Source organism: Haliaeetus leucocephalus, unplaced genomic scaffold, assembly GCF_000737465.1.
Source record: "Haliaeetus leucocephalus isolate CR32 unplaced genomic scaffold, Haliaeetus_leucocephalus-4.0 Scaffold240, whole genome shotgun sequence".
Classification (NCBI taxonomy): Eukaryota; Metazoa; Chordata; class Aves; order Accipitriformes; family Accipitridae; genus Haliaeetus; species Haliaeetus leucocephalus.
The window spans coordinates 8,094,689-8,120,644 of NW_010972676.1; the positions used below are offsets into that span (position 1 = coordinate 8,094,689).

The 25,956-nt window shown below is 38.3% G+C and overlaps 1 protein-coding gene and 2 long non-coding RNA genes across 3 annotated transcripts in view; 2 read left to right on the forward strand and 1 right to left on the reverse strand.

Moving 5' to 3' along the window:
* COL4A4 (collagen, type IV, alpha 4) overlaps positions 1–25,956 on the reverse strand; it is a 69,722-nt gene that overhangs the window by 12,665 nt on the left and 31,101 nt on the right. Inside the window, exons 17-36 of the mRNA XM_010568418.1 lie at positions 25,185–25,254; positions 23,589–23,693; positions 22,818–22,982; positions 22,160–22,252; positions 21,659–21,822; positions 18,591–18,663; positions 17,187–17,293; positions 16,546–16,729; positions 15,697–15,765; positions 14,516–14,620; positions 13,754–13,972; positions 12,671–12,832; positions 11,844–12,005; positions 8,602–8,745; positions 7,817–7,924; positions 7,378–7,556; positions 6,145–6,208; positions 4,474–4,548; positions 3,924–4,031; positions 3,500–3,607 (exon numbers count right to left, since the gene is read on the reverse strand). Of these exons, the coding sequence (XP_010566720.1) occupies positions 3,500–3,607; positions 3,924–4,031; positions 4,474–4,548; positions 6,145–6,208; positions 7,378–7,556; positions 7,817–7,924; positions 8,602–8,745; positions 11,844–12,005; positions 12,671–12,832; positions 13,754–13,972; positions 14,516–14,620; positions 15,697–15,765; positions 16,546–16,729; positions 17,187–17,293; positions 18,591–18,663; positions 21,659–21,822; positions 22,160–22,252; positions 22,818–22,982; positions 23,589–23,693; positions 25,185–25,254 (2,464 nt within the window). The remainder of the gene's footprint in view (positions 1–3,499; positions 3,608–3,923; positions 4,032–4,473; positions 4,549–6,144; positions 6,209–7,377; positions 7,557–7,816; positions 7,925–8,601; positions 8,746–11,843; positions 12,006–12,670; positions 12,833–13,753; positions 13,973–14,515; positions 14,621–15,696; positions 15,766–16,545; positions 16,730–17,186; positions 17,294–18,590; positions 18,664–21,658; positions 21,823–22,159; positions 22,253–22,817; positions 22,983–23,588; positions 23,694–25,184; positions 25,255–25,956) is intronic.
* Positions 3,639–11,224, forward strand: LOC104832232. The gene is made up of 5 exons (XR_774398.1): positions 3,639–3,777; positions 3,981–4,045; positions 4,464–4,556; positions 7,847–7,946; positions 11,190–11,224. It is a non-coding gene; the product is annotated as an uncharacterized LOC104832232 (long non-coding RNA).
* Positions 11,280–19,099, forward strand: LOC104832231. Its single transcript, XR_774397.1, has 3 exons — positions 11,280–11,410; positions 11,865–12,008; positions 19,006–19,099. It is a non-coding gene; the product is annotated as an uncharacterized LOC104832231 (long non-coding RNA).

Below are 25,956 nucleotides of genomic sequence, written 5' to 3' on the forward strand. Positions count from 1 at the left end.
AGGTATTTCTATACTGCAGCTAGCAGCAGGAAGCTCAGTATGGGCAAATTTACTCTATGGTGAACCTCATGTCTATGGCTAGACTACTACTGCTACATGTGATTAACTAGTCCTAAGAAGCTAAATTTTCACCTGGCTTCTTTTCCCTGGCCCTGCAGATTTCACACAGAAAACTATGCTTTTTTGCATTACACTATTACAAAAATTCTTTAAACTGAACAGCACAAAGTCTCTGAAGACAACATATCTGTAATTGAGACCTATGCTGACATATGACAGTATAGAGCAGCTTTGTCACAAGTGATGTTCACTAGATGACCAGATCACAGGCTGAGTGTTCATGGTAGTCAGATATAACTTTTGCTTTATAATCTGTGACTTTTTAAAAAGTGCTAAAACACTGATGGCATTTTTTTATCCATTTTTTAAAGATTAATTAAGCTGAGATCATGTTTGTTGTTTGCAGTGGAGGGTAAAAATATCTCCATGTCATTAGCACTTTATAGTTTCCTAAGTTGTACAGATAAATTATCAAGTGTGAAGATGTACACTTGTTAAATGCAGACAGCAGCCTATCACCTGGTGATAGGAACAGATTTGGCAAAACTGTGATGGGTCATTTGGTAACAGGTTTCAAAGAAGTTTCAGACAGAGGAATAGACTTGGGATGCTTCTTGCTCCAGAGAGGGATAGATTAGAGTGGACACTGATCATCAAGAAGTTGAACAATACTGTCAGTGCCCACCTTTGCTGCTTGTCCTTGCCTAATTTCCTTCTCCACCAGTTCCTCTCCCTCCCATGTACGATTCCCAGTCCAGTTGCAGTGTTTTTTTTCCACAAATCTAAATTATCTTTCTGTCTCCTTTTCCCTGTCTAGCTACTTCCTGGCATAGAAGATATAAGTTCTCTATTTCAGTTCCTGTGCTTGATCCCAGCATGTCCTGTAGTATGCAAATCTGCTGTATATCCAGAGCACAAATCATGGGAGAATTTATTGCTCTACTGAAGCACATAAGAATTGATGTATTTTTTTAAATTTTATAAGCTGGTCAAATTTGGTAAGGACAAATTGCTGTAGGAACAGCAGTGCAAATGCCCTTCATCAGCTGCTTCACTTGCCAAATTTAAAGGTCCTTAGTTTAAAGATGGATCATATGAGAAAGTTAAAATAAAAGGGCACTAGAGTTTTCTAATAGACACACCAAAAATAATAATCCTGTAGTATTGTTCTTAGAAACTGTTGAATTATTTTAGTTAAAATTTAAGAAAGGAATGAAAAGGAAAAAAAAAATCCAGCCTGTAGCAAACACAGGTCTGGAAAAATTTTAAATCCAGACGATTGTTTGAAAACCTGCAAGACATTGATAATATACTCTCTATGTAATCCCCTTTATACTATGGGATACTGGTAATCCAACCTGTAATATCTTCTATGCTCTTAATTAACTGCATTTTAACTTTTCATGACATTCTAAGTTTCAGTCATGCTTTCTGTAGCCTCCTTGTGCTTTGGGCATGTTGCCATTTTCAAATTTATGTAAGAGTTGCATGCCAGTTTGGGGAATTTAACAGTGGTATTTTAAAATTATTCTGAATTCCTAACTATTTTTGGCACCTAGGTCACCATTTAAAACTCTTTTGATCTTTAGCTCATTCAGTTAAGATTGATAGCTTGGTTTACTTGCTTTCCAGGGAATTTCTGACGCATTTGCCAACAATCCATTATAATATCAGCTCTCGTAATTCTAGATTTTTGGATTGCTATAGTCCCATATTTCTAGGTACAGCTGAATTGGCTGACCTATTTATGAACCACTGTTTTTGTATTTTACAGCCCAATTCAGCTTCTACTCACACAAGTAATTCTGCTGATGTTCTTAATATTACTTACTTCATCAAGGATTACTCAAACAAGTAAGGCTTGCCAGACTAAACCCTTAACTAGCAAAACTATCTCTGTAATAAAGAAAATGTGATTATACTTTGGTAGATGCTGTTTAACTAATTTTTTTTTAATCTTAAAGTTCTTCAGGCACAAGACATTTAATGTAAATGGGAAGGAATTAGACTAACAAGGCCGTGTACTTAGCTATGAACAGCCAATTAACCATTTCACTTCTAATGCTAGCAACAATATTATTGAAAATAGCATTAAGACCTATATTCTCCAACTGAATTGGAATACAAATTCCATTCAGTTTTTGTTACTGGGTATAATTTCAAAGGTGTTAACCTTGTTTTCAACTATGCTGGCAATATATAGAATCCTAAGGCTTAGCAGGCAACTTGGTCTCTAACGAATTGCCATTTGGAACTGAACTTTTCCCTCTGCAGCGCATGTGTTAATTTATTGTATTTCCTGCACGGGACTTGGGATAACTTCTGCACAATATAGAAAAGAAGTGTCTTACCACTTACGACAAGAAGGAAAGAGTCCATCTGCTACTAAGAAGTTTTCATCAGAAGAGTGCTTTTTTGGTTTTTTTGACCCCTCTCAATTTAGACATTCCTGTCACTGCAGTTCTCTTGCAGATTATGCACCAGCAAGGAATCTGTCATGACAGTTTAAATCAGCACCACTTATTTACTGCAAGTAATCATAAACGGTTTCCATTTTTTATTTAAATTTTCAGTAGTTTGTAAGAAACCACCTCAATTTTTCCTTAGGCTGAATTTGAAAAAGTGAATCTATTGTCCTCTCTAACCTTTTCTCATAGCCCCAGGTGATACTTTACTGTGATTTCTGTATATGGGTCACTAATACTATTCTTCCTGCCTAGGAACTGGTTATGAAGGACACGATAACAGAGAGAGGATACAAAGTACATAGTTGATTACCTTTCTTTATGAAATATTAATGTAACTTATAATTTCAATATATCATTCTGAGTATAGTATAAGTTAATAATGTTCTCCAACAAAAACAACTGTATAGATGAACTGCTGTTCAGTCTAAACATAACAATCATTGTGAGAAGTATAAATTAGGATTCGGACAAAACTTTTCTATGTTAAATTCACCAAAATCAGTTTCTGGAGAAACCAAAACAACAAAACTAACAACAAAAACCAACCCAAGTTATCTTATCACCGTTTGTTAAAACAAATTTGTAAGACAAAACTGTCCATGGCAGTCTGCTGGTTTTGTAGCGTAACAGTGGCACTCCATGGTGAAAAGGTAGAACACAGCATAAGTGAAGTGAAACATCTGAATTACTGCAAACTCATTTTTCTTTCCTTAACTTCTGCTATCAGTTACATCAGCTGAGCCAGAATCTGTTTCTACCTTACTCATTTTAGACTGTAGCCTGATTTTCTGAGGTAGCATTTATGTTACTTTTCAAAGGTGATGGGAACTGGCTTAATTCTTCTAGTAGTTTAAGAGAATACAGAATCAAAATTATGCTCACAGTTAGGCCTTTTCCATTTTCACTACTAAAAGGGTATTTATGTCTGGTGCTGTTACATTACCAGTAGAACTGCACTGTGTACTGTTTACCTTTTCTGCCTTGGGATCCAGGTAATCCTTGCAATCCTGGAGGTCCCAAAATTCCATGTTTCCCTTTTTCTCCAGGTTCTCCTGGCAGTCCCTGAGGACCTGTAGCTCCTGAGGGTGGGAAAAAAATCTGTGAATATGCAAATCTATTAAACTGATTTTTTTTTCACGCTATGGAGCACACTGCGTTAATAAGAGGTACCTGAAAGTGTATGGGAATGTATAAAGAATTGACGGATCTTGCTCTCTGAGACTGAGCAGACTACTGCTGCTCTCTATAGGTACTGAAATAGCTTTCAATACATGCCTTCATCTGATCTCTGATTTCTCTAGCTTCCTCCACAGAGGTGCCTCCTTAGCTGCATTTTCCTGTTCCATATCTCTTTTGAGCTGTTACATGGAACTATTTTTAAAACTTTGGCATTACCTGGAAATCCAGGTATTCCTGGGTATCCAGGGTCACCCTTGAATCCTGGTCTTCCAGGTTGCCCTTGGATACCTGGTGAACCCTTCTCTCCTGGGAATCCACAGAGTCCTTAAAGAAAAAAAGTAATCTAGCATTTATTTGTTTAAAGATGTCCATTCATCATCTCATGATAAGTTTAAAAATATAGAAGTTCAGTAAGGGGTTTCTTGACTAGAAGAAGAATTTTATTCAAATGCTTCAGACCCTTGCATTTATTAACAATTAATTATACTGATCTCTCTGGCAGTATCTGAAAGAGCAGAAATGGCGAGCAAGATATAGCCAAGCTAGGTTTTATTCTGGTAAGTATATTGGTATGTTCATCAGTGCTGTACTAGACAACAGTAGGCTCTACCTCCTATGTTCATGCTAGCCATATTGCAGACCGTGATGCCTCTCCAATCCCTGGGTTTATAACTATAGAAAATAACGCTTAATGTGCACAGGAAGCAGAGTTCCCTCTCCACTAACAAAATTCTTAAGTCCAATTGTTTTCTTCAGTCAGAGGTACCTGGTAATCCGGGATCTCCAGGAGGCCCTTTTCGACCATGTGTACCAAGCAGAGGAGTTGGGTCACCTCTCTTGCCTGTTGAGGTACAATGACTTTCATTTCATACAAGTATCCTTTTCATCCACAAAACCAAAGCTGGACAATTTTGTAAGATCAGATAATTTACTCATAGATATTAACAGCTATAAAAGGGACTGAGAGAATACAGAATGAAAAATGTTTTGGCACATGCAAATTATCTGCCAGCTCAGCTTGTCTTGAAGTACTAACTCAGCTTGTGTTTAGTATGACTCTTGGCAGTATATAAATTTCCCATAATGAAAAAACAAAACTAAACCCCAAAATTATGGGAACTTTCCCAATACTGACAGCATATACTGAAAATGAAAGATACTGCATAAATTTCCTGTTACACTTTATTAAACAAAGAGAACTCCTTACATAGGTTTGTGAGGATGTGCAAAATTAATAAAGCATGTGTCTATTTACTCAGTAAAGACCTTTTAGGGACTACCTGGGGATTTTAAGCCAGCACATCTTATTCTTTTTGTCTGTGCTGAAATTCCTGTTTATCACAGAATCAGTAATTCTGAGCAATTTTGCCTTACATTGTCTGCACAAATGTCTGACCTCTCCCACCTATTCATGCTGTCTCCAACTTCATTGTCTGATTTTGCTGTGAAGAGTTAAGAGGAAATATCATGTTCAAGTGTTGCTAGAAATCCCCTGCCATAGCAATCCCCACCTTTACTGGCTATTTCCTGCTTTAGTTTTAAGGATAATTTTTCCAGTAAATTTGTTTTCAATACATTTAATGAAAGTTCTCTTTATATTGAGTATTATTCTTCACTTTTTTTTTGTGGGAATCTATTCCCTGGCTGAGAAGGTCTTGAATTTTTGAAGAAATGGAAAACATAACTGAGAAAACAATTTCTCCTGTCCCCTTAATCCTTTTTTCCAGGCAATGATTTCATTTCATTATTTATCAGTAATGACATCCTGCTCCAATGAAATTTGGGAATATGATGGATGACACCATTTTGTATTTCTTTGTAGCACTTTAAAATCTAAATATTATAGATAAATCTTTCAGAGTAATCTCTACCTATGCAAAAAACAATATGCAAAACTTCATCTTTTCAGCTGAATAATTTTGCATGCATGGGTATGAACTCTCCCTGATTTGTTATGCTACACATTCAGAAGTTCCAAGAATTCAAAAATCATAGCCTGGAAAACACTGGGAAATAAGTTATATAAAAGAGATTATAAAGAACATTGGAATATTTTAAAAATACCATGTATCCGTACAATAACATACTGTAATACCCTAAATGATTGCATTTTCTTTTCTTTGAGTTGACAAATTTTACAGATCCATAAGAGTGGGTTTTGACATGTTTGATAGAATTTTTAAACTCTGAAATTTGACACAAATTTATCTTCTAAATTAGTAACACCTACTTTAAAAGGAACAAACTGTTAAAGAATAAACTGAAATGCAAATTTTGCCTTCAGGTAAGCCAGACTTGTTTCTAACGATATTCATGTTTCAATTATTTTCACTTCTGTCCTGTTTTCCCTTTTCTAGTGAGTACTTGCCATCTATCAGAGCATATACATCCTAACAGTATTGCTCTTTATAAAAGCATGTCTATATAAACTCATTACCTTTAGATCCTTTTGGGCCAGTCAGTCCTGGATTTCCAGGGATTCCTGGTAAGCCAATGTCACCCTGATTTTTTTTTTAAAAACAAAGTGAAAATGTTTGACATATCATATGTGTGGCAAGAACAATCTATAAGAGCATTTGGTTCTCTTACACTGGTAAACAGACTAGCAATCATTATGAATAGAAAAACTATGTCTTAGGTTCAACAGAAAAGCATGCTGTCTTTGTTACACGTCTAACACTGACCACTAACACTTCCAAGAAACTGTAGATTAGACTTGCTAATCATTTTGAGTTTGTGCTTTTATAGTTTATGCTAAGTCTTGGCTTGAACAGCTTAAATTCCCCACAGATGGCTTGAGTAATTTGATTTAAAACATACTATAAAAATGTACCTAATATTGTTGTATGTTACCCAAAATTTACTATAAACATTAACCAGAAATATGTTGTGATGCAACAGTAAAAATGTAAAGATTTCTCTATTTTTCCTTTTGAATAATAACCTATAAGGAGCAAAACACAGATTATCTCTTCAAAGAAATATAGTAAAAGACAAGCCAAGCAAAGATACGTCCCTTTACCAGAAACCAACTGTACTTTATGCTTCATGTTATCTCATTGCCTATCTACTTAGCATACAAGCCTGTAAAGAATTTCACCTTATATCCTTATGTGATATATGTGCACTTTTTTATGTTTGTTCTTGAGCATATTGCTTGCCTGGGTTCTGTTTGGTGTAAGTTGTCAATATCCGCACAGAAGACTTAGTTTGTCTTGTCTATTGGCTTGACTGCTCCACGTAGTAAGATATGAAGAAGCAGCTATATATTAATTTCATACTTGTGCTGATGCTATGTTATGATTTCTGCAAAAAGTGATTTGTCAATCTGTTCTTAGGAATAATGTTAAAGACTTGATTGTGCATCCATTTTTTGCCCTCCTAATTAGTGCAGTGTAGCCTTGACTTCCATCAAGTGGCAATATAACAAAATCACAACATACAGCTAGGAGAGTGGGGAGAGGCCCTCTGTTGACTCTGACTACAGTTCTTGCTAAAATGTAATCAAAGCATTGAAGTGTTACATTAAGGAATTCACCCTTCCTATTATACTGAAAGTCTCTTCTCGGATCATCTAATGGCTAAGTACAATAGAAGTACCCTTCATCACGTTTCTTGGAGGCAGGAGGTCACTGCAAAGTCCAGGACATTTCACTACTACTTTGTTTACCTGGTCACCTGGTTGTCCTTGAAAACCTGTAATTCCTTTAAAGCCCTTTGGTCCTGGGAAACCCCGTGATCCTGGAAACCCCATCAGTCCAGTGTCACCATGATCACCTGGCAGTCCTGGGACACCATTCTTCCCGGGAAATCCTGGGTTGCCTCTGAAACCAGTATTACCTTTTTCACCTGAAGTTAATTGCAGAACAAGATAATGACTGATATAGTCAAGCCATTATTTGACACTTATTTTGAATATGGCTATGCTTTCACACTTTGTGTATTGCCTTAGTAATTGTCCAAACAAACTAGCCTGTTAGTTTAAGACTCTATAAACACAATAAGGTTGCTGGATGTTACTGCAGCTACAAGTCCAAACCTGTGAAAAACACCAGTGATTTATATCAGATGAATGTGTGTGTACGCAGGGCTTTATTTTATGAACCTACCTCTTTCACCTCTAAATCCGTTCTCACCAGGAAACCCTGGTTCCCCCTTTTGTCCTTTCTCAAGACGGATATTAACACCGCCACTGTCTCCTGGAGGTCCTCCTTCACCTTTGAACCAAACATATGGAATGTAAGTAAATCCTCATGAGTGACATGTCCTGAAATAATTCTCTCCCTAACAGAGAAAGCCTTCAAATACTAATGCAGTTCTCAGTTGTTTCAGCAGGCTCACTGCTAACAGAATTTATTATCCTTCTCTTGCTTTTTAGTTAATTCAGTAGTAACCCAGGTGATGTTAAATCAGAATTATTCCTTGCTTGTCTGGAATATGAAAGGTGGCAATTGCATTGTTCACTCCACAGTGTACTGTCTGTGACTGCACCTTGGAGATGGTTATTGTCTTTCCTATGTAAATGTTTAGAGAGATTATTTCCTGTATGTTTTACATAGATTGAAGAACACAGAAAATATGGTAGAAAACTTGAAAAATCTAAAGTTTCAGATACGTACAGGACAAAATTCAAGGTTTGTTTGAATAAGAGATCTTACTCTGTTTGATTTAGTGGTAAATGCACCTATTGATCTGAGTGGAATTAATTTTTCTTTAGTTATTTTTCATTATGCATTCATAAGTGAGATAACTGGATTTAGTATTTAGTATCTCTGAAAATAGAAGTGAATATACCCTTATAACAACAAGAAAAAGTAAATATATTCCTAACACAATAGTAACAAACTAAACATAACAGTAACATAACTACAGAGTGAAGTGGATTTTTACAAACCTTTTATTCCCATATCCCCACATTCTCCAGTAGGCCCAGGTGGACCCATTTTTCCTTCTTCACCTTTTACACCAGAGATTCCCATTGGGCCTTGTGTTCCTGGGAGTCCTGGGAATCCTTGGGGTCCTTGAATCCCTTTGCTTCCTGGTAATATTAAATGCTTTATTTATATATTCAGTCTGCTATGCTGTTGCTGTCATATTCTAAGGAAGAGTATAAAGCAAAAGGCAGGAAGTTTAGAAGGACTCCTTAAGGAAATCAGCAAAGCTAGAGAACCAATAGTTAGAGCATGGCTTCATGTCAAGATCAAACTTCTCTTGAAATCCAGATTGCCCTGAAGCAAACATCTTCCCCCTCCCTGCTGCCACCCCCTGGACATTTAGGCTACACTTACTACTACAGCAGTTACCCCCACACACATCTTAAACATAATGCATAGCCTAAGACACAACCAGATTTTGCATGTGGCTACTGGAAATCACGACTCCTACTGTACTGTCCAGATGAGACAGAGGAAAACAGGATTTTGCTATAGTTACTCAGAACTTTTGCCCACTAGCCAGTGATGATTTGGGACCAATTTCACATTTTTTTATAAGTATTAGACATGATGTGAAACTATTTCTCCATCTACTCATAGAATAGAATCATAGAATTATTTAGGTTGGGAAAGACCTTTAAGATCATCAAGTCCAACCATTGACCTAGCACTGCCAAGTCCATCACTAAACCATGTCCTAAGCACCACATCCACACATTTTTTAAATACCTCCAGGGATGGTGACTCAACCACTTCCCTGGGCAGCCTGTTCCAATACCTGACAACCCTTTCAGCAAATAAATTTTTCCTAATATCCAATCTAATCCTCCCCTTATGCAACCTGAAGCCATTTCCTCTTGTCCTATCTCTTGTTACCTGGGAGAAGAGACTGACACCCACCTTGCTACAACCTCCTTTCAGGTAGTTGTAGAGAGCAATAAGGTCTCCCCTCAGCCTCCTTTTCTCGAGGCTAAACCACCCAACTTCCCTCAGCTGTTCCTCAGAAGACATGCTCTAGACCTTTTGCCACCTTCGTTGCTCTTCTTTGGACACACTCCAGCACCTCAGTATCTTTCCTGTAGTGAGGGGCCTAAAACTGAACACAGTACTCGAGGTGTGGCCTCACCAGAGCTGAGTACAGGGGGATGATCACTTGCCTAGTCCTGCTGGCCCCACTATTTCAGATACAAGCCAGGATGCTATTGGCCTTCTTGGCCACCAGGGCGCATTGCTGGCTCATATTCAGCTGGCAGTTGACCAATACTCCCAGGCCCTTTTCCACCAGGCAGCTTTCCAGCCACTCTTCCCCAAGCCTGTAGCGCTGCATTGGGTGGTTGTGACCGAAGTGCAGGACCCGGCACTTGGCCTTGTTGAATCTCATACAATTGGCCTCAGCCCATCTATCCAGACTGTCCAGATCCCTCTGTAGAGCCTTCCTACCCTTGAACAGATCTATACTCCCACCCAGCTTGGTGTTGTCTGCAAACTTACTAAGGGTGCACAACAATCCCCTCATCCAGATCATTGATAAAGATATTAAACAGAACTGTCCCCAGTACTGAGCCCTGGGTAACACCACCTGTGACCGCCCGCCAACTGGATTTAACTCCGTTTACCACAACTCTTCAGGCCTGGCCATCCAGCCAGTTTTTTACCCAGCGAAGAGTATGCCCATCCAAGCCATGAGCAGCCAGTTTCTCCAGGAGAATGCTGTGGGAAACCATGTCAAAGGCTTTACTAAAGTCTAGGTAGACAACATCCACAGCCTTTCCCTCATCCACTAAGCAGGTAACCTTGTCATAGAAGGACATCAGGTTAGTCAAGCAGGACCCACCTTTCATAAACCCATGCTGACTGGGCCTGATCCCCTGGTTGTCCTGTACGTTCTGCATGATGGCACTCAGGACAATTTCCTCCATAACCCTCCCCAGCACTGAGGTCAGACTGACAGGCCTGTAGTTCCCTGGATCTTCCTTCCAGCCCTTCTTGTAGATGGGCGTCACATCTGCTAACTTCTAGTCAACTGGGACCTCCCCAGTTAGCCAGGACTGCTGACAAATGCTTCAAAGTGGCTTGGTGAGCACTTTCACCAGCTCCCTCAGTACCCTTGGGTGGATCCCATCCATCCCTAGAGACTTGTATGTGTCTAAGTGGTGTAGCAGGTCACTAACCATTTCCCCTTGGATTATGGAGGCTTCATTCTGCTCCCCATCCCTGTCTTCCAGCTCAGGGGGCTTGGTAACCTTAGAACAACTGGTCTTACTATTAAAGACTGAGGCAACAAAGGTATTATGTATCTCAGCCTTTATCACTATGATTCCCCTGGCATCCATAAAGGATGGAGATTCTCCTTAGCCCTCCTTTTGTTGCTAATGTATTTATAAAAATATTTTTATTGTCTTTTACAGCAGTAGCCAGATTAAGTTCTAGTTGGGCTTTGGCCTTTCTAATTTTCTCCCTGTGTAATGTCACAACATCCTTGTGTTCCTCCTGAATTGCCTGTCCCTTCTTCCAAAGGTCATAAGCTCTCTTTTTTTCTTCTCCTGAGTTCCAGCCAAAGCTCTCTGTTCAGCCAGGCCAGTCTTCTTCCCCGCCGGCCTGTCTTTCAGCACATCGGATGGCCTGCTCCTGTGCCTTTAAGATTTCCTTCTTGAAGAATGCCCAGCCTCCTGGGACTCCTTTGCCCTTCAGGACTGCGTCCCAAGTGACTCTGTGACTCTGTCAACCAGTCTCCTAAACAGGCCAAAGTCTGCCCTCTGGAACTCCAAGGTAGCCGTTCTGCTGACCCCCCTCCTTACTTCTCCAAGAATCGAATACTCATCAGCATACAATCACAGGCTGCATTAGTAAAGGAGATAGTCTGGATGTAATAAAAAGTATATTGTTCTTATTATAGCATATTTATAACAACAACCTATTACAAATAGTCAGGAAATAATACATGGAAATATGTCAGTGTTGTAAAACAACTAAAGCACCAGGATGCACCAAGATGCATCAAACTATTTTCATCCCTTTGTTTTTATTATAAGAGAAAGAACAAGGATGCTATTGTTATTGATTCTACCATGTTGCAAGGTCTTACTCTCGAAGCTGGCAAGGGAGGAGGGTGCAAAGTACTTCCTAGCTTTAACAGAAGTAGAAATTGCTCCCTTTACAAAAGAAGTTATAGATGAGGTAGTTTGCAGGATGTTTAACATACCTGTTTGTCCTGGGAAACCAGGGGGTCCTTTATTGCCTGGAAGTCCTGGAAGTCCTCGGGAGCCTGGAGGACCTGGGGGACCTCGTGAGCCAGGAGAGCCTTTGAGACCTTTGATTCCAGGTGGCCCAGCTAGGCCCCTGTCTCCGATCTGACCTTTAAAGCCTGGTAAGCCTGAGAAAAAGAGCTTTAATCTACGTATGCAAATGCAGGAAAAGGGTTCAGCAATTGTATCTAAAAAGTAGAAAGTGATAGATTTTTTGGTATAAATTTGAATATCATCAAACATGGCAAAGTAACTTGGAAACTTTGCTACCACGCTGGAGTCCTGGCTCCGCCTAGATTTTTCACCTGGAATGTTTGTTTTCTTGTATTTCTTTAGTGAGAGACAAATCCGTAGCAGTGCCCTGTGAAAAATCCCTACTAATTTGTAAATACTTTCGATATATATGTCTCCTAGCTCTCCCTAAATAACACTTCCACTTAAGAATAAGGAAGATAAAAGTATCACAGTAATGGCAGGAGCTCAGTTAAGTTACTCAGGACAACAGAGCAAGAGATAACTCTTCCATTTATTACTTGACAGTGAACACACAGATTTGGCCAGTTAAGAAACAGTATGGGAAGGGAAGGAAAGTTGGCAAACTTCTGAGATGCATGCTATACATTCCTTGAGTTTAAGGAAATGTGCAAAACACAATGTACACCCCCACTAATGAGCAGCCCCCATGGAAATATTTGTTATGCCAGCCACAAAAATCATGATTAAATCTGCTAGAAAAGATGTGCAAAGCTTAGAGGTGTGAGGCAACCTGATGGATGTTGTGTACCTTGAGGTCCTGGCAGGCCCATGACACCTCTGAGTCCTGGTAGCCCTGGTAAGCCTGTGTCACATGGCGGACCAGGGAAGCCTGGACAGCCTGGTGCTCCTATATCACCTTCTGGGCCTCTAAAACCTTTGGCACCTGGAAATCCTGGAGTCCCAGGCGGTCCTGGAAACAAAAAACATTTTAAAATGTTTTATTTCCATTACTCGCCATCCTTCAGAATTCCTAATTGTAATTTTGAAATTCACATGTTCAGTTATTTTAATATCTTACTTATGCTCTAGTTTGTGAAAACTGATGCTTTTCTGCAATTTAGAATTGGCTGTTGTGGAGAGCTTCTTTCTTTAAGGAACAATTACGAATTCAACTCTCACCTATAGGTAAGAACAACTTTATGGCACAAAAAGCTAGTTTCTGATGTGTAGGAGAAGAACAGAAGGAGCTCACTGGACTGCACCAGCTACACAGCACTGGGGTCAGTTCTATAGGTGTTCCCTGCACAGAAGGGCCGGGGCAGGTGTCTGCTTAGGGCTGGGAAAAAGGAAGACCTGTAAAAGGAAACAGCAATATTTGCTATGAAGAGGGAATGAAGTGGCACTGTGGAGACACCTGCAGCAACCAGCAAAACTCCCCTGCAGAAATGGGAAGAGTAGTGCCCAAGATATTGAGGACTATATTGTATAATTCTAGGCAAATAAATTCAGCCCTCTCTCCCTGACTGTTCTCCCACCTTTTGCCAGTCTTCTCAGATTTGATAAGCAATCTGAGGCAGGGACTATCTGTGTGGCAGAGCAGGAGGCCCTAAGCACAGATGGCCACTAGGCAGCAAGTAACAGTAGTAAGAATAGGAAGCTGCACTGTTACTCCATGGACTGGGTAAACACACCTTCCCCTTTCTGCAGTGCAGATCTCCTCAGTGGCTGATCAACCTTAACTGTAAAAATGTAAACGTAAAAGCAGGATGTACCGTTCACAGTCACCATTATGGATCCGGGTAAGAGTAAGTTTTATCTGAATCAGGACCGACTTTGCTCAGATTTTCTCCTTCAAACACATGGAAATGCTTCATAAAGAACTGGCTCATACCTTGAAGCCCAGGAATGCCTGGATCACCCCTTGCTCCTTGTGCACCAGGGGGTCCTGGCAGTCCCCTGTTGCCTGGGATTCCTGGAGGACCATATGTGGTATCACCTGGAACACCTTTCTGACCATCTATGCCAGGTGGACCTGGAGGGCCATTTTTACCATCAGCTGTAGATCCTCTTTCACCTTCATCACCAGGATCACCAGCTTCGCCTCGAAAGCCTGTTGGTATGATTTTTGAATTCAAAATGGGCATAATTTGGAAGTAGTGGGGGTTTTTTTTGTTTGTTTGGGTTTTTTTTTTCCAAAACTGTGGAATATTATAATGCAAATTAAACCAGAATTAAATTATCACTATGCAAAGAAAAATAACATCATACGTTAAATTTCAGGTTTCTCATTTAGAGTTAATGATACATGAGGACTTAAGGGGGTAATTATTCATGTGGGAAGTGACAGTGGTTTTCTTTGGGGCAGCATCTATCTTGTGTACTGTCACTCTTGTCCAGTTCAATCCCTTTGCTAAAATGATACTAATTGTTCTCAGTTTTCCGAAAATATTTCCTCTCTGGACACTGAACTTTAGATTATTGCAGCACCTGTAATGCTGGAGGAAAGAAAGCGAAACCGGTAAAGATTCCTCTTCCATTAGCTGTCGTTGAAATGTGCTTCCTATTCTATTCTACCATGGTAGCTACCTTACCCTGTATGTATGCATTACAGCTTGACCAGCAGGTCTCCTGGATTACGAAAAGCACAATTCACCTTCTGGCCCAGGGATTCCTGCTCCTGGCCTGCCTCGATGGCCTTTTTGCCCATCAAAGCCATTTGGTCCAGGATGACCGGGAAGTCCTTTTAAACCCTTTGGTCCTGGGAATAGAAAGAAAATATGTAAAAAAAAAACCTGACAGAGCTCTAAAATGTGTGATCTAAGGAAACAATATCTTTATCCCATGTAAATTCATGTAGTTTGAAGACAAGTGGATTTCATATCCTTCTAACACTTTGGGCAAGAGCTACCACCCAAGTCACAACCAAAGGCATGGTTGTTGTTTCTCTAAATGGACTTGTTCCCTAATCCATAAACAGCAGACTGCAAAATCACCAGAGTAAATTAGAAAAATAAAAAAAGTATCTCTTATAACATTTTAATGTTACAGGACATCAATATTAACCTAGTGAATGACAGGTGTAAACTCAAATTCTTATATTCTCCTGTCCTACACTCTGCTTCTGGAATGGTGCAGATGAGCTCAATATGCTAATCCCTGTTCTTTCATCTCTGTATAAATTCTAGCTACCACCCACAATACTGATGTCAGGGAGCTGTGCATTACCATATTAAGCAGCTTGAAAATCCAGTATCTCCATTTGTTCTGATCAGGATTTTCTGGGGTATTTCAAATGTTCTGGAGGTGATCACAAGCAACATTTTGCCAGTTCCTGGATGAGTTCTTTGAATTTAAATTAAGTTGAACAAGTTGAAGTAATGGTAATAATTATTCAGATTTTAGGGCTCAATTGTAACTTGCCATGAGCAATATAGTTTTAGAAATTACAGTCTTGGAGCATATCTTTGCCTTGCACACCTTTTCTCCCAGTATCCAGATGTACATATTCTAGGTCTTACCCAACTCTAGCCATCTGCGTACTTTGCAGACTCTCTCATGCATTTTAACTGAAGCAGGGCAGAGTTTCATGCTACCTTCATTTAGTCATTTCTATGGAAGCAGCCTGCACACCTTTTGATCATGCAAACTGCAGCTGTCTGGCCCTTGATTCTATTAGATGAGTATATTCCTGTGTATTTGCATTTTACATTTTGAGACATGTATCCGTTGAGAAACTAGGAAAGTGTATCTTTTTAGGATAGCTTCTTTTTTTAATTACCAACTTAAAACTCCATTTCAATTAAAACAAAAAATTCTCCCATCTGTTAAACATACCTTGAACACCTTTAAAACCTGGGGGACCTGGATTTCCAGGGTATGATAACGTAATGCAGACAGTCTCACCTGAAGCAAGAGGGAGAAAGAAACTGGCCTATTTGATTTTAGAAAAAATGGAGTCTGAACATTTACTGTAATATTTCTGTAGAACTAACCAACTAGATATGCAAAGGTAAAGAGAAGGGACTGTTTATGCACACTGTTATTTCCATATTACTTAAGGTTTGATGGAGAGTCTTAAAATATATTTTTCCTGACACTTATTTTGTATAGAATATTGGTAATGATTCAAATTGTTGTAATACAGTTGTATTCTGTAAAGACTAAAAATTTTTTTTTACTTGTCACAGAAATTTGTCTTTACAATAGTCTCTGTTGCAAGAAAGAAATTCTATTTTCATCTCAATTATATGTACATTTCTGATTCATACATATTGCTATGAGTGTAGATTTTTTTATTTTGGTAGGGATTATTTTATAACCAAAAAACAGACCAAGTGTTAAGTATGAGTTGTATTTTCCTGCTCCTTTAGCAAAAAAGCATTGCCTTGCAAATCCTTACAGTCAGGAATACTCTTTACTCCAGAAAATAATTCCTCTGATAGTGTGCAAGTGGCACTTTGCAGGTTTAAGGCCCCTAGCAATTCATATTCTCACTAGTGTCTGCTGCTAAATGCTGACAGTATTGTACCTTTCAGTGTCCATACTTCACATTACCACTGAGCTTGCCAAAATTGATTTTCACTATAAATGAGTAACACTGTTTATAATACACATGAAACTGTAATGGATGCTACCAAAGATGCATTTTGTGATTTGGTTCTTAATGCAAACATTCAAAATTACCTTTCTGGCCTTTTGGACCAGGTAGCCCAATGTTACCAGTATCCCCAAACTCTCCAGGGCTACCTCTGACTCCTGGAGGGCCGGGAAACCCCAAACCAGGCAATCCCATCTGTCCTTTTACCCCAGGAAGTCCTGGAACCCCAGGGAATCCTTTATCACCTGGCAGTGATACTCCAGAATCACCCTAAAAGAAAGAAATTGTTGATAAGAAATACTAAGACCTAATTTCTTTCCTCTCTTTGATTATCAAAAGCCACATTAGAGAATTATCTGGAGAAACCATTCTTCTACAATTAAGTGACTACATGGATGATATTAGTAGTTTTAAATATTCAAAGGCAATAGGAACAAAGGGTGGAGTTTTGTGGAGATTTTTTTTCTTCTTGATCCCATAATATTGGCACACAGAATATGCAGAAATTATATTCAGGAATATCAAAATAAACAGTAATACTTCCAAGGAAATAATTTTTCAATGCATAAAAACTATGATTTTTGATCTAGGCTAACATGAAATGATAAAAGTGATTAATCTACTAGGGATTTGGAATAAAATGGTAGTTTTCATTAAGCAGCTAGCCTTTTCATAAGATAATAGGTTAACTGAAATGGGAAAAAAACTCTGAGAAAGTCAAACATACCTCGGCTCCTTTTTCCCCAGGCAATCCTAGTTCCCCATCTCTGCCATCATTACCTCTTTGGCCTGGAAATCCTGGAACCCCAGTAGGACCTCTTTCACCTTTTATTCCTTAAAACAATTTGAAAAAAATGAAGTATAATATTTGCAGTAAGTGTTGGGAGTTTTTTATTTCCGCTCAGGTAAATGCTGGGTAACCATATGTCATATCTGTATGATAATTTCCAGTTCTTGAATTCACATTTCCTTACTGAGGTACTTTAGGCTTAGGAAGGCAGTATGTAGTTGGACACCTCATGGAACAACTTGGTCTTTCTGTAAAAGACATGTTTACAGGTACCACAAGAAATGTGGCTTTTGTTCATGCTATATACAGAGTGAAAATATTTTGCTATGGAAATCACTCAGAATTTTATTGTTGATTTCAGTGAAATCAGGATATAGCGATGCCATGTGATGCAGAATATTTATATCAATATTCCCAAAAGGTTTCTTCTTTTTTTATCCCTAGATTTCTCTTGCACTGATATTTATGAAAATGTAATTTTTGCATAAAGTACAATAAAACTATTCTAACCCAAAGATTCATTTTGCTATGTCAAGAAATCCTTTGCAAATAAACAGCAAATGTTTTGCTCTGCTCCAACATCTGTAAACAAACACAGGGATCCAAAGCTAAGCTAACTTTTCACAAACAATAAGATGGGCATCTTTTGCCTGAATAATTAGTTTAGCATTTCTAACTAAGCTTTGCCATCAGATTGCTGTAATTTGTTGTTCTCTGCTGCTTTTGCTTTTGCAAATCATAACCATAAATGTGGAGAGGTTTTGATCTATTTAATTACAAGAATTTCAGTTGTGCAACTGGTGGCCTATTGTTTCTCTTCAATGTCTGGTCAAGAGTAATTTTTAGAAATAGGAGCAGGAAACTGAGTAGCTTTTGAGACTTTGAGTTTTTCGCAAGAAGGATGTTGATGGTTTAAGTTGAGATAACAGCTGGGATACTGGCATATGACACTTCAGGAGGTGGCTTCAGTACAATAGTAGTTCTTCATGCTTTCACAATAATCATATTCTGCTTAGTCTTTGCTATACAGACCTCTGTGAGACTGATTATCAATCACATGACATGAAAAGTCACTTGTCAGCATTAATAACAAGCTGTTAAAATTGTTTTATGGCTCAACTATAGAGTAAAAAACACAAAACACGGTGTTGATCTTGTGTTTAGCAAGCAGAAGATGAATGAGATGGTACCAAGAAAGCAGTTTAGATATACATGACTTCTGGGCTTCAGTAACTTACTAAACTAGTGACTTTATTAAAGAGTAGATAATATGGTTTTCTCACACTGTTGCCTAGGCATTGCATAGGAAACAAAAAGGCAGATGATAAAATGTGTGTTTACCTTTTATTCTAACTCTTCCTGGGTCACCCTTCTCTCCTTTTTCACCATGTTGTCCAGCAGAACCAGGTGTCCCCTTACCATTGCCAAAAAAAAAAAAAAGGTTGTCAGTTATCTCCAGCAAGGAATCAATGTGGGAATTGAGGGGAAAATCAGATATCTATGTCTTGCTCTTGCATTGTTTCCTGAAACCAGACCAATTAAAGGAACAAGCCAAAACGGAAGACTTATCTCTTTGACGTCTATGAAGAGGTGTGTGAATGGCACCTGGCCTTTTCAGCCTGACTGCCAAATGAACAGATAGACAACTATAAGAAATGGTAATGCTAGAAGAATTGGGTCCATGGCTGTATACAGCTGTGGCTGTAAATGCAAGAATATTAAGATGCAAACAATTCACAAACTCTTCCCACTGCAGACTTCAACCCACAATCCACTAAGGCTACGCAGAAAGGGAATCCCTGGAGTGTGGTGACTGCTGGATGAGGCCGTCCTCCCAGAAGTGAACATGGCAGTAGATAAGTGATGCTTTTTTGCTGAGTGAAAGCCCACAAAGCTGCTAATAAAAAAATTTCATCTATGTCTAGTTAGGTACTTGGTATTGTCAGAAGAATCTATGACTTGACAGGTTTAGAGGGGAAAAGAAGTGCTTTTCTATAGTTTTATGCTGATTTGTGCTCTTAGTTCTTCAAGCAGAATGCGGTTTGCGTATCATCATTAGTGAGGTTTTGATCTTGCAACAGTACATGTGGGTAAATATATTTTACCATGTGAAATTTACACAGAAGTAAAAGGTCACTAAGGCTGAAAAACTGGGTATTATTTAGCCAGTTTCCTGTTACTGAAAATCTTTCATTAAGAAATAGGTGGAGAAAATACAAATTATAAAGTGATTGTACATCATGACAATTGTATAACAGTCAGGAGACTTCTGAAAAACGTGGTGTATCTGAAACTAGCAGTGACTATTTGTTAAGATGTCTAGATCTTTAAGTTGGCAGTGACCAGTTCTTAGTGTTTCAAAAGCAAAATGAGATAGTTGGGAAGAAAAAAGCAGAAAAATGGAAAAAAATATATATGTAGCACTTCTGTATCAAAGTGAATTATTTCTTTCCAAACTGAGTACTTCATCCTTGTTTCTCACTTAAAGAACATAAGAACACCAGAATGTTCAGGACAAGGCTTCAAGCTTTACTTCAGAACCACAAGGGCTAAAGCATACTTTCAAAAGTAAAAAAAAGATTGAAATCTCACATAATCCACTCATGTAAAAGGATTTTAAGAAAAGAAAAATAAAAAAAAATGCAAAGCTTGTAATGAAACCATTGGAACTAGAATGACAGAGCCCCTCCAACTCCTTCCTTCAGTCTCACAATGGTTTTGTTTTCTTTTGAAAGAAAATGTTCTGGAAACTTTTAAGCAATTCCTCATGTGAAAAAGAGTTCTGCTATTGAAACAAAACAAAACCTCAAAAAACCCGAACAAAAAAACTCCATATTGGAACAGTCATAAAGCCAAGCATATCCAGCTATATTTTCAAAGAAATTGCTCTCACACACAAGAAAGTATATTTAAAAAAAATTCTATTTGACATCATTTTGGTGTGCAGCATCCTGGATGTACAGTCCACATGCCAGACCAGAGCAAGTGGAACAAAATCACAGCAAGTCCAATATATCATCTTGTAATGTATTCCTAAAGCAGTTAGATTAATTGGTGTTTTGAACTATTGCTCACTGTGGGGAATAAGATAAGCTATAAGAAGCACATTAAAGAAAATAAGTCTGTTTCCAAAAGTAATAGCTAGTTTCACTGAGTTAGGCAACAAGCATCACCCATATAGGTCTCTAGCTCAAATTTGTTTGGTTTGTTAATCCTGCTGAGAGCCAATATTGAAGTAGAAAGAAACATCTGACCTCAATGTACCTTTTAGATATTTCTTAATGATTTTCTTCCCCCCACCTTGCCATGAAAAATCTTTATAGGGTTTTTCCATGAAAACCTGGATGTCAGATTTGTTAAAACAGAAATGAACTGGTCTTAGGAAAAAAAATGACCATTGTATGCTGATGTCAAATTATTCCAGTACTCAGAATCTTTACTACCAAAAAGTTCACTCAGTTTTTGTTCTTGAGGAACTTAAAATGAAATTGTTACATTGCAAGAAAGGTATTCAAGCAAATAAAAAGTCTTTATTTTGATGGTTATAGTAATTTTTCCTTCTCAGAACTATTAAATCAAGGGTAACATTTTTATTCCATTTCAGCTTCATTGCTAATATGTATGTCAGAGAGAGACAAGGCATTGCCTGTAGTGGCTGATCCTTGAGGAGAACAAACTTTGGGTGAGTAGTGACTGAAAATGGGAGATTATAAAGTAATATGGAACAGTAAAGGGATAAACACTAACAAATAGCAATGCCTTTCAGACTCCGTGGAAGTGAAAGACTCTACATTATCTTCAGACTGCTTCATAAAATAAATTAAGCACATCAAATAAATTAAGCTTTTCAATTAATTTCTAAAAAAGGAATTAAAAAAAGACTTGAAATGCCTGAATAAAATCAAGGCTTCCTTTTCTTCAGAACCTACCCCCTCCCCGCAAGCAGATGTTGGCAAAATCTGTCTTGACCTGCTGACATCATGCAATTTTTTGCAGTGATAAGGTTTTGCTGGAAATGCTTTCCTTTGAAATAACTGAAAAATCATCTTCAGTGAAGCAATTTGTGCATCTACAATGTCTTCGAGAAAAACAATGGGTATTCAAAACTAAAAGAAAAACAAGTCAAAACAAAACAAGATGAACATTCACCAGCTTTCCTAAGCCTCCTGACCACCCCACAACCACAGCATGGGATTCTGTCCCTCAGTGTAAAACTCTGCCGACTGTCACAAGGGAAATCAGATAGAAGCTAATAAAATGCATCCTCCAACAAGACTATAATAAGCAAATGTAGAAAAAACTTTTAAATAGTTTTCCAGGGCAGTTCCTACACCACTCTGCTTAAATGCCTCCTGCATAACTGGTAATTTGACGTTATTTATTTACTGAAGCTCATGAGAACTACTCACAGGGAGTCCTGGTGATCCCACTGCACCAGATAAGCCTGTGTCGCCCTTTTCTCCATGTCTTCCAGGGTATCCCATTTGTCCTTTCTTTCCTTGAGTACCTGGAGGTCCTTGCATACCACGGGGACCAGGGGGACCAGCACTACATGAGCAGAGGCCTTGATCTCCTACGTGAATGTGTCAAAATTACATTGAAAGAGTTGCAAAATTAATACACAAAAAATTACACTGCCCTTTTTCTTTTCTTTGCAAGTAGTGCACAGACCATTTTATCTCATTATGGCCTTCAAAGTAGTGAAGCATATCAGTCTCTTTTTACAGTGCTGAATAACTGCTGCACTGACATGACTCTACTGACATAGAAGCCCCAACACCAGCAGGCCATTTAACTCCACACTTTGATGGGCCTTATCCTCCAAATTACCATAAACTTCTTGCAAATTTAGGTCTAATATATCTGGTAAAGGTCTCCTATTCAAACTGTTGCTATCCAGGCATACTTACCCTTTTGTCCTTTTTCACCTTTTCTTCCTGGAAGGCCTATCCGACCTTTTGCTCCAGGTTCTCCAGGGATCCCTCTGTCAGTACAGATTATACCTTTGAAAAAAACAAATGGTACAGCTAGTATAAATCAGATTGACTGTTTCCACAGCTTAGGTCATGTGTTATCCTCTCCCTTATCTTGTTATCCTCATGTGAAAAGCTAAAGATTTTCTGAAATGCTTTACAAGTCATTGCTTATAGAAGATACTACAAGAGTCAGTCTGGCTAGAGCTGATGTTGACACATTGTTTTTTCATTGCCACTACTTCTTCCTTTTTCCACTGTAAAACTTCACAGCTCTTGTTTCTTTACTAAAGGATGCTGATTTGGATTTCCTCCCCAGTTTGCTGTGTTTTTGACTTCAGGTGATATATGTTTAGGGATGTTTTTCAGACATGTTACTTTGTTGATTTAAATCACCCAGGAAACTATGAAAATCTTGAAACCTTGCTGATTGACAACTAACAAGAAAAACATGTTTCCTACATCACATGTAAAGTTTGATATATCTGTCAAAATGCACTTTTCACCTCTACGTTTTTTGTAGGACCAACAAAAGCAATGAATCTATTAATATGCAGAATGATATTCTTGCCATATAAATTGCTGCTGAACCTACTGGGTAGTCCAGGTAAGCCTTGTCTTCCTGGCTGTCCTGGTAGGCCTGGTGGTCCAGGAAATCCAGGTCTTCCTGGGATTGATTCACCTGTTCCAGGGAAACCAGGGTCACCTTGAAAACCTTGAGGTCCTGGTGCCCCACTTACTCCTGGCAGGCCAGGCAGACCTATAATGAAAATAACAATATATGGCCCGTACAGCTTAATAGTATCATTTACTACAAGATATCAAGGAGGAAATTACAGACTGTTCAGAACTGTCCTGAAGAAGAGCTTCTATATCACAAAGACTTAAATCTAAATCTTTAGGTTTTCCAGGATTCCTAGGAAAAGAGGCTCCTGCTTTAGACCTTCAAATGCTTATTTTCCTTCTCCCCATTATCTCTTTTCCAGACATCCCAGTTATTCTAGTTCCTTATATAGAGCAAAGTCATCCTTATCACCTTCCTTCATATCTTTTTGAGATGGAGAATAGAGTTTTTGAGCACAGCACTCCAGATACAGGCATACTGTGGATTTACAGTGCATGGTAGCATTCTGCTTTGTCTTCTGTTCCTTTTCTAGTAATTCCTAAACTTCTGTTTGGACCATTTTGGTTCTTTTTTGGCCACCAAGTGCTGAACTAATATTTTTACTGAACTCTCTGTAGAGCTCAAATCCTTACTGTTGGTGACTTGCCATCAAGCAAGAAAAAAAGAACAGGGTTGGGTTTTTTTTAGCTGCTTTCTCTCCCATTGGTATATAGTTCAAATTTTATTCCCTACTTTTCTTACTTGTTCCATCATCTCCTGGTCTTCCTAGCAGGCCTGCAGGTCCAATTGGTCCAACTGACCCCATATCACCAGCAGGACCTGGAAATCCAGGATCTCCTTGTGGACCTACACAGAATTATAAAAACATGTGAATTGAACATGTTATGCAACTGACAGCTTAAATCTAAATTAAACTGCAACCAAAATCATAATTTGGGAACTACACAAAAGTAAAATACAGTAACTTCTTTTGTCTTTATGAAACATTTTTAAATGTGTAACAATTTAATTTTAAGGTGGGAGGATTTGGTTACTTTTCTATGGATTCCTGCTCATTTTGTGGGCACTGTTTTAACTCTTCTTCACTCCATAGTAGTATCTTTGTGCTACATATTTCAGAATGCTGAGAGAAGTGTTTGCCCCAAATAAATATGTCACATTTAAAATAAATGTGCATCTCATGTTATGCACATTTGGCAGTGCACACAGGGAGGTCATTTCAGGATCATCCTAGTTTAAATTATACAAATTTTAAAAAGTACATTTTCAAAATTGCTATAATGAATAAATTTTAAAATTGCAATTACATAGTGATAAAGAAAACATGAATCAGATATAAAAGGCTTCATTAAATTGAAAAAAACAAATATTGGTAGTAGTTCTGTTCTCAAACAATTCTGCTAAAGGCCTCTTTCTCTGAAGAATGTATCCACTCACACACCACGTACATGATTAACATTAGATGTTACTTTAGATGTTAAGCATGCGGTTAAGTCTTTTGTTGCATGGGCTGGAAAAACACAGAAGCCAATGGAAAACAAATTTAATAATTGATTTTTGGATGAGGCCCCCATCTAATGGGTAGGTTCTGCTGAGCTGGGGTTGTGTTCTAACTTACTTCTGTGTTCACGATCAGCATTTGCTGCAGTAGAAATACAATTTATTGTAAGTTCTCTGTTAAAATATTCTTACAATACAGGTTCCCCAAGTGTGAGAAGCCAATGCAAATCCCTTGCAGGCAGCAGGCTTGGCTGTTCCCCACTGCCTCCTGCTACGAAATAAGAACCCCCACACACCTTTTCACCAATTAGATAATAAAGATGGGGATAAAGGGAGCTGGAACATACAAACCCAGCCTGAGGTGTAGGTAGGAAGGTAGTAAGATTGACAGGTATTCTGTTGGGAGTACTAGTTCCAGGATTTCACCCCTGCTATGCAATAGGAAGCTTAATTGTAGTCTAAAATCTGTGTGTAGTGGCAATCCTGAAAATAGGAATTCTAAATTACAATGGGAAAGATGTTTTTCATATTTGCCATCCATTATCCAGCATGGGCTTATTTTTCATAGCTTTTTCTTATATATGCTTAGGCCCAATAACTAGGGATAGTCCTGCATGCATAAAGATCTTTCAAGCAAACATTTAATCTGAAACTTTTATGTTTAACATAGTTCCAGTAAGATCAGTGAGACACAAACTCCCACAGAATGTGGCCACTAGGAAGACAATGTTTTAGGATCCTGTTCCCTGAATCCCTGGTCATCACTTTCAAACACCTTAGAAAAATAGGTCCTATACGCTTCATACAGCAGAAAGACTAGTTAAAACTAGCTATAACCTTTTACAGGAAGCAGCAGAGTTCCAACAGCTCCAGGAGGACCTGGGGGTCCTTTTTCTCCTGGATCCCCCTGTAAGAGTCCAACAATAAATTTTACTGATAAATATGCAGTGTGATAGCATGTAACTGAAAATTTCAATAATGGTGGGGTATGTAAGGATGTGACACATGTGACCTTGGAAACTTGATTTTGACGCTTTATAGCATTTAAAACCAGGAAAAAGATTTAAAATAATCATTATCTTTCGGGATACCAGTGACTAAACAGTAATATACCTATTGCACATATCTATTTGACTCTTCAGAACTTGTGACTGCTGTATTTCATTTCATTCATTTATTGTAAAGACAAATCAATAACAGTAAATCAGTACCCATTTAATTGAGATGTTTTGATTTAACATCCAAGCTGTAATTATTTGCCTTAAAATTCTATACCAGAATTTGGAAATTACTTCTATTATGACAGATAAGCATTAAGAAAAGAGGTTTCACAGTCTGACAGATATTATCGATGGTAAGAGATATTCAAAACTCTTATAAGAAGCTTAAAACATCTGCATCAGGGAAACATAAAAGTGCATACTAATGGCAAGGAAAATCACTTCTGCTTGGAGGATTTCTGAATTAGCTTGGATTTTGATATTTAGAATTGCAAGTGAAGTGGACTTTAGGGAACTCTTTTATGTGGCAAACTGTATTAAGAGTTTTTGCTTTGTAGATGAGGAATCAACCCTGCTCTCTGCAGCAAATGGGAACTGAGAAAACAGGA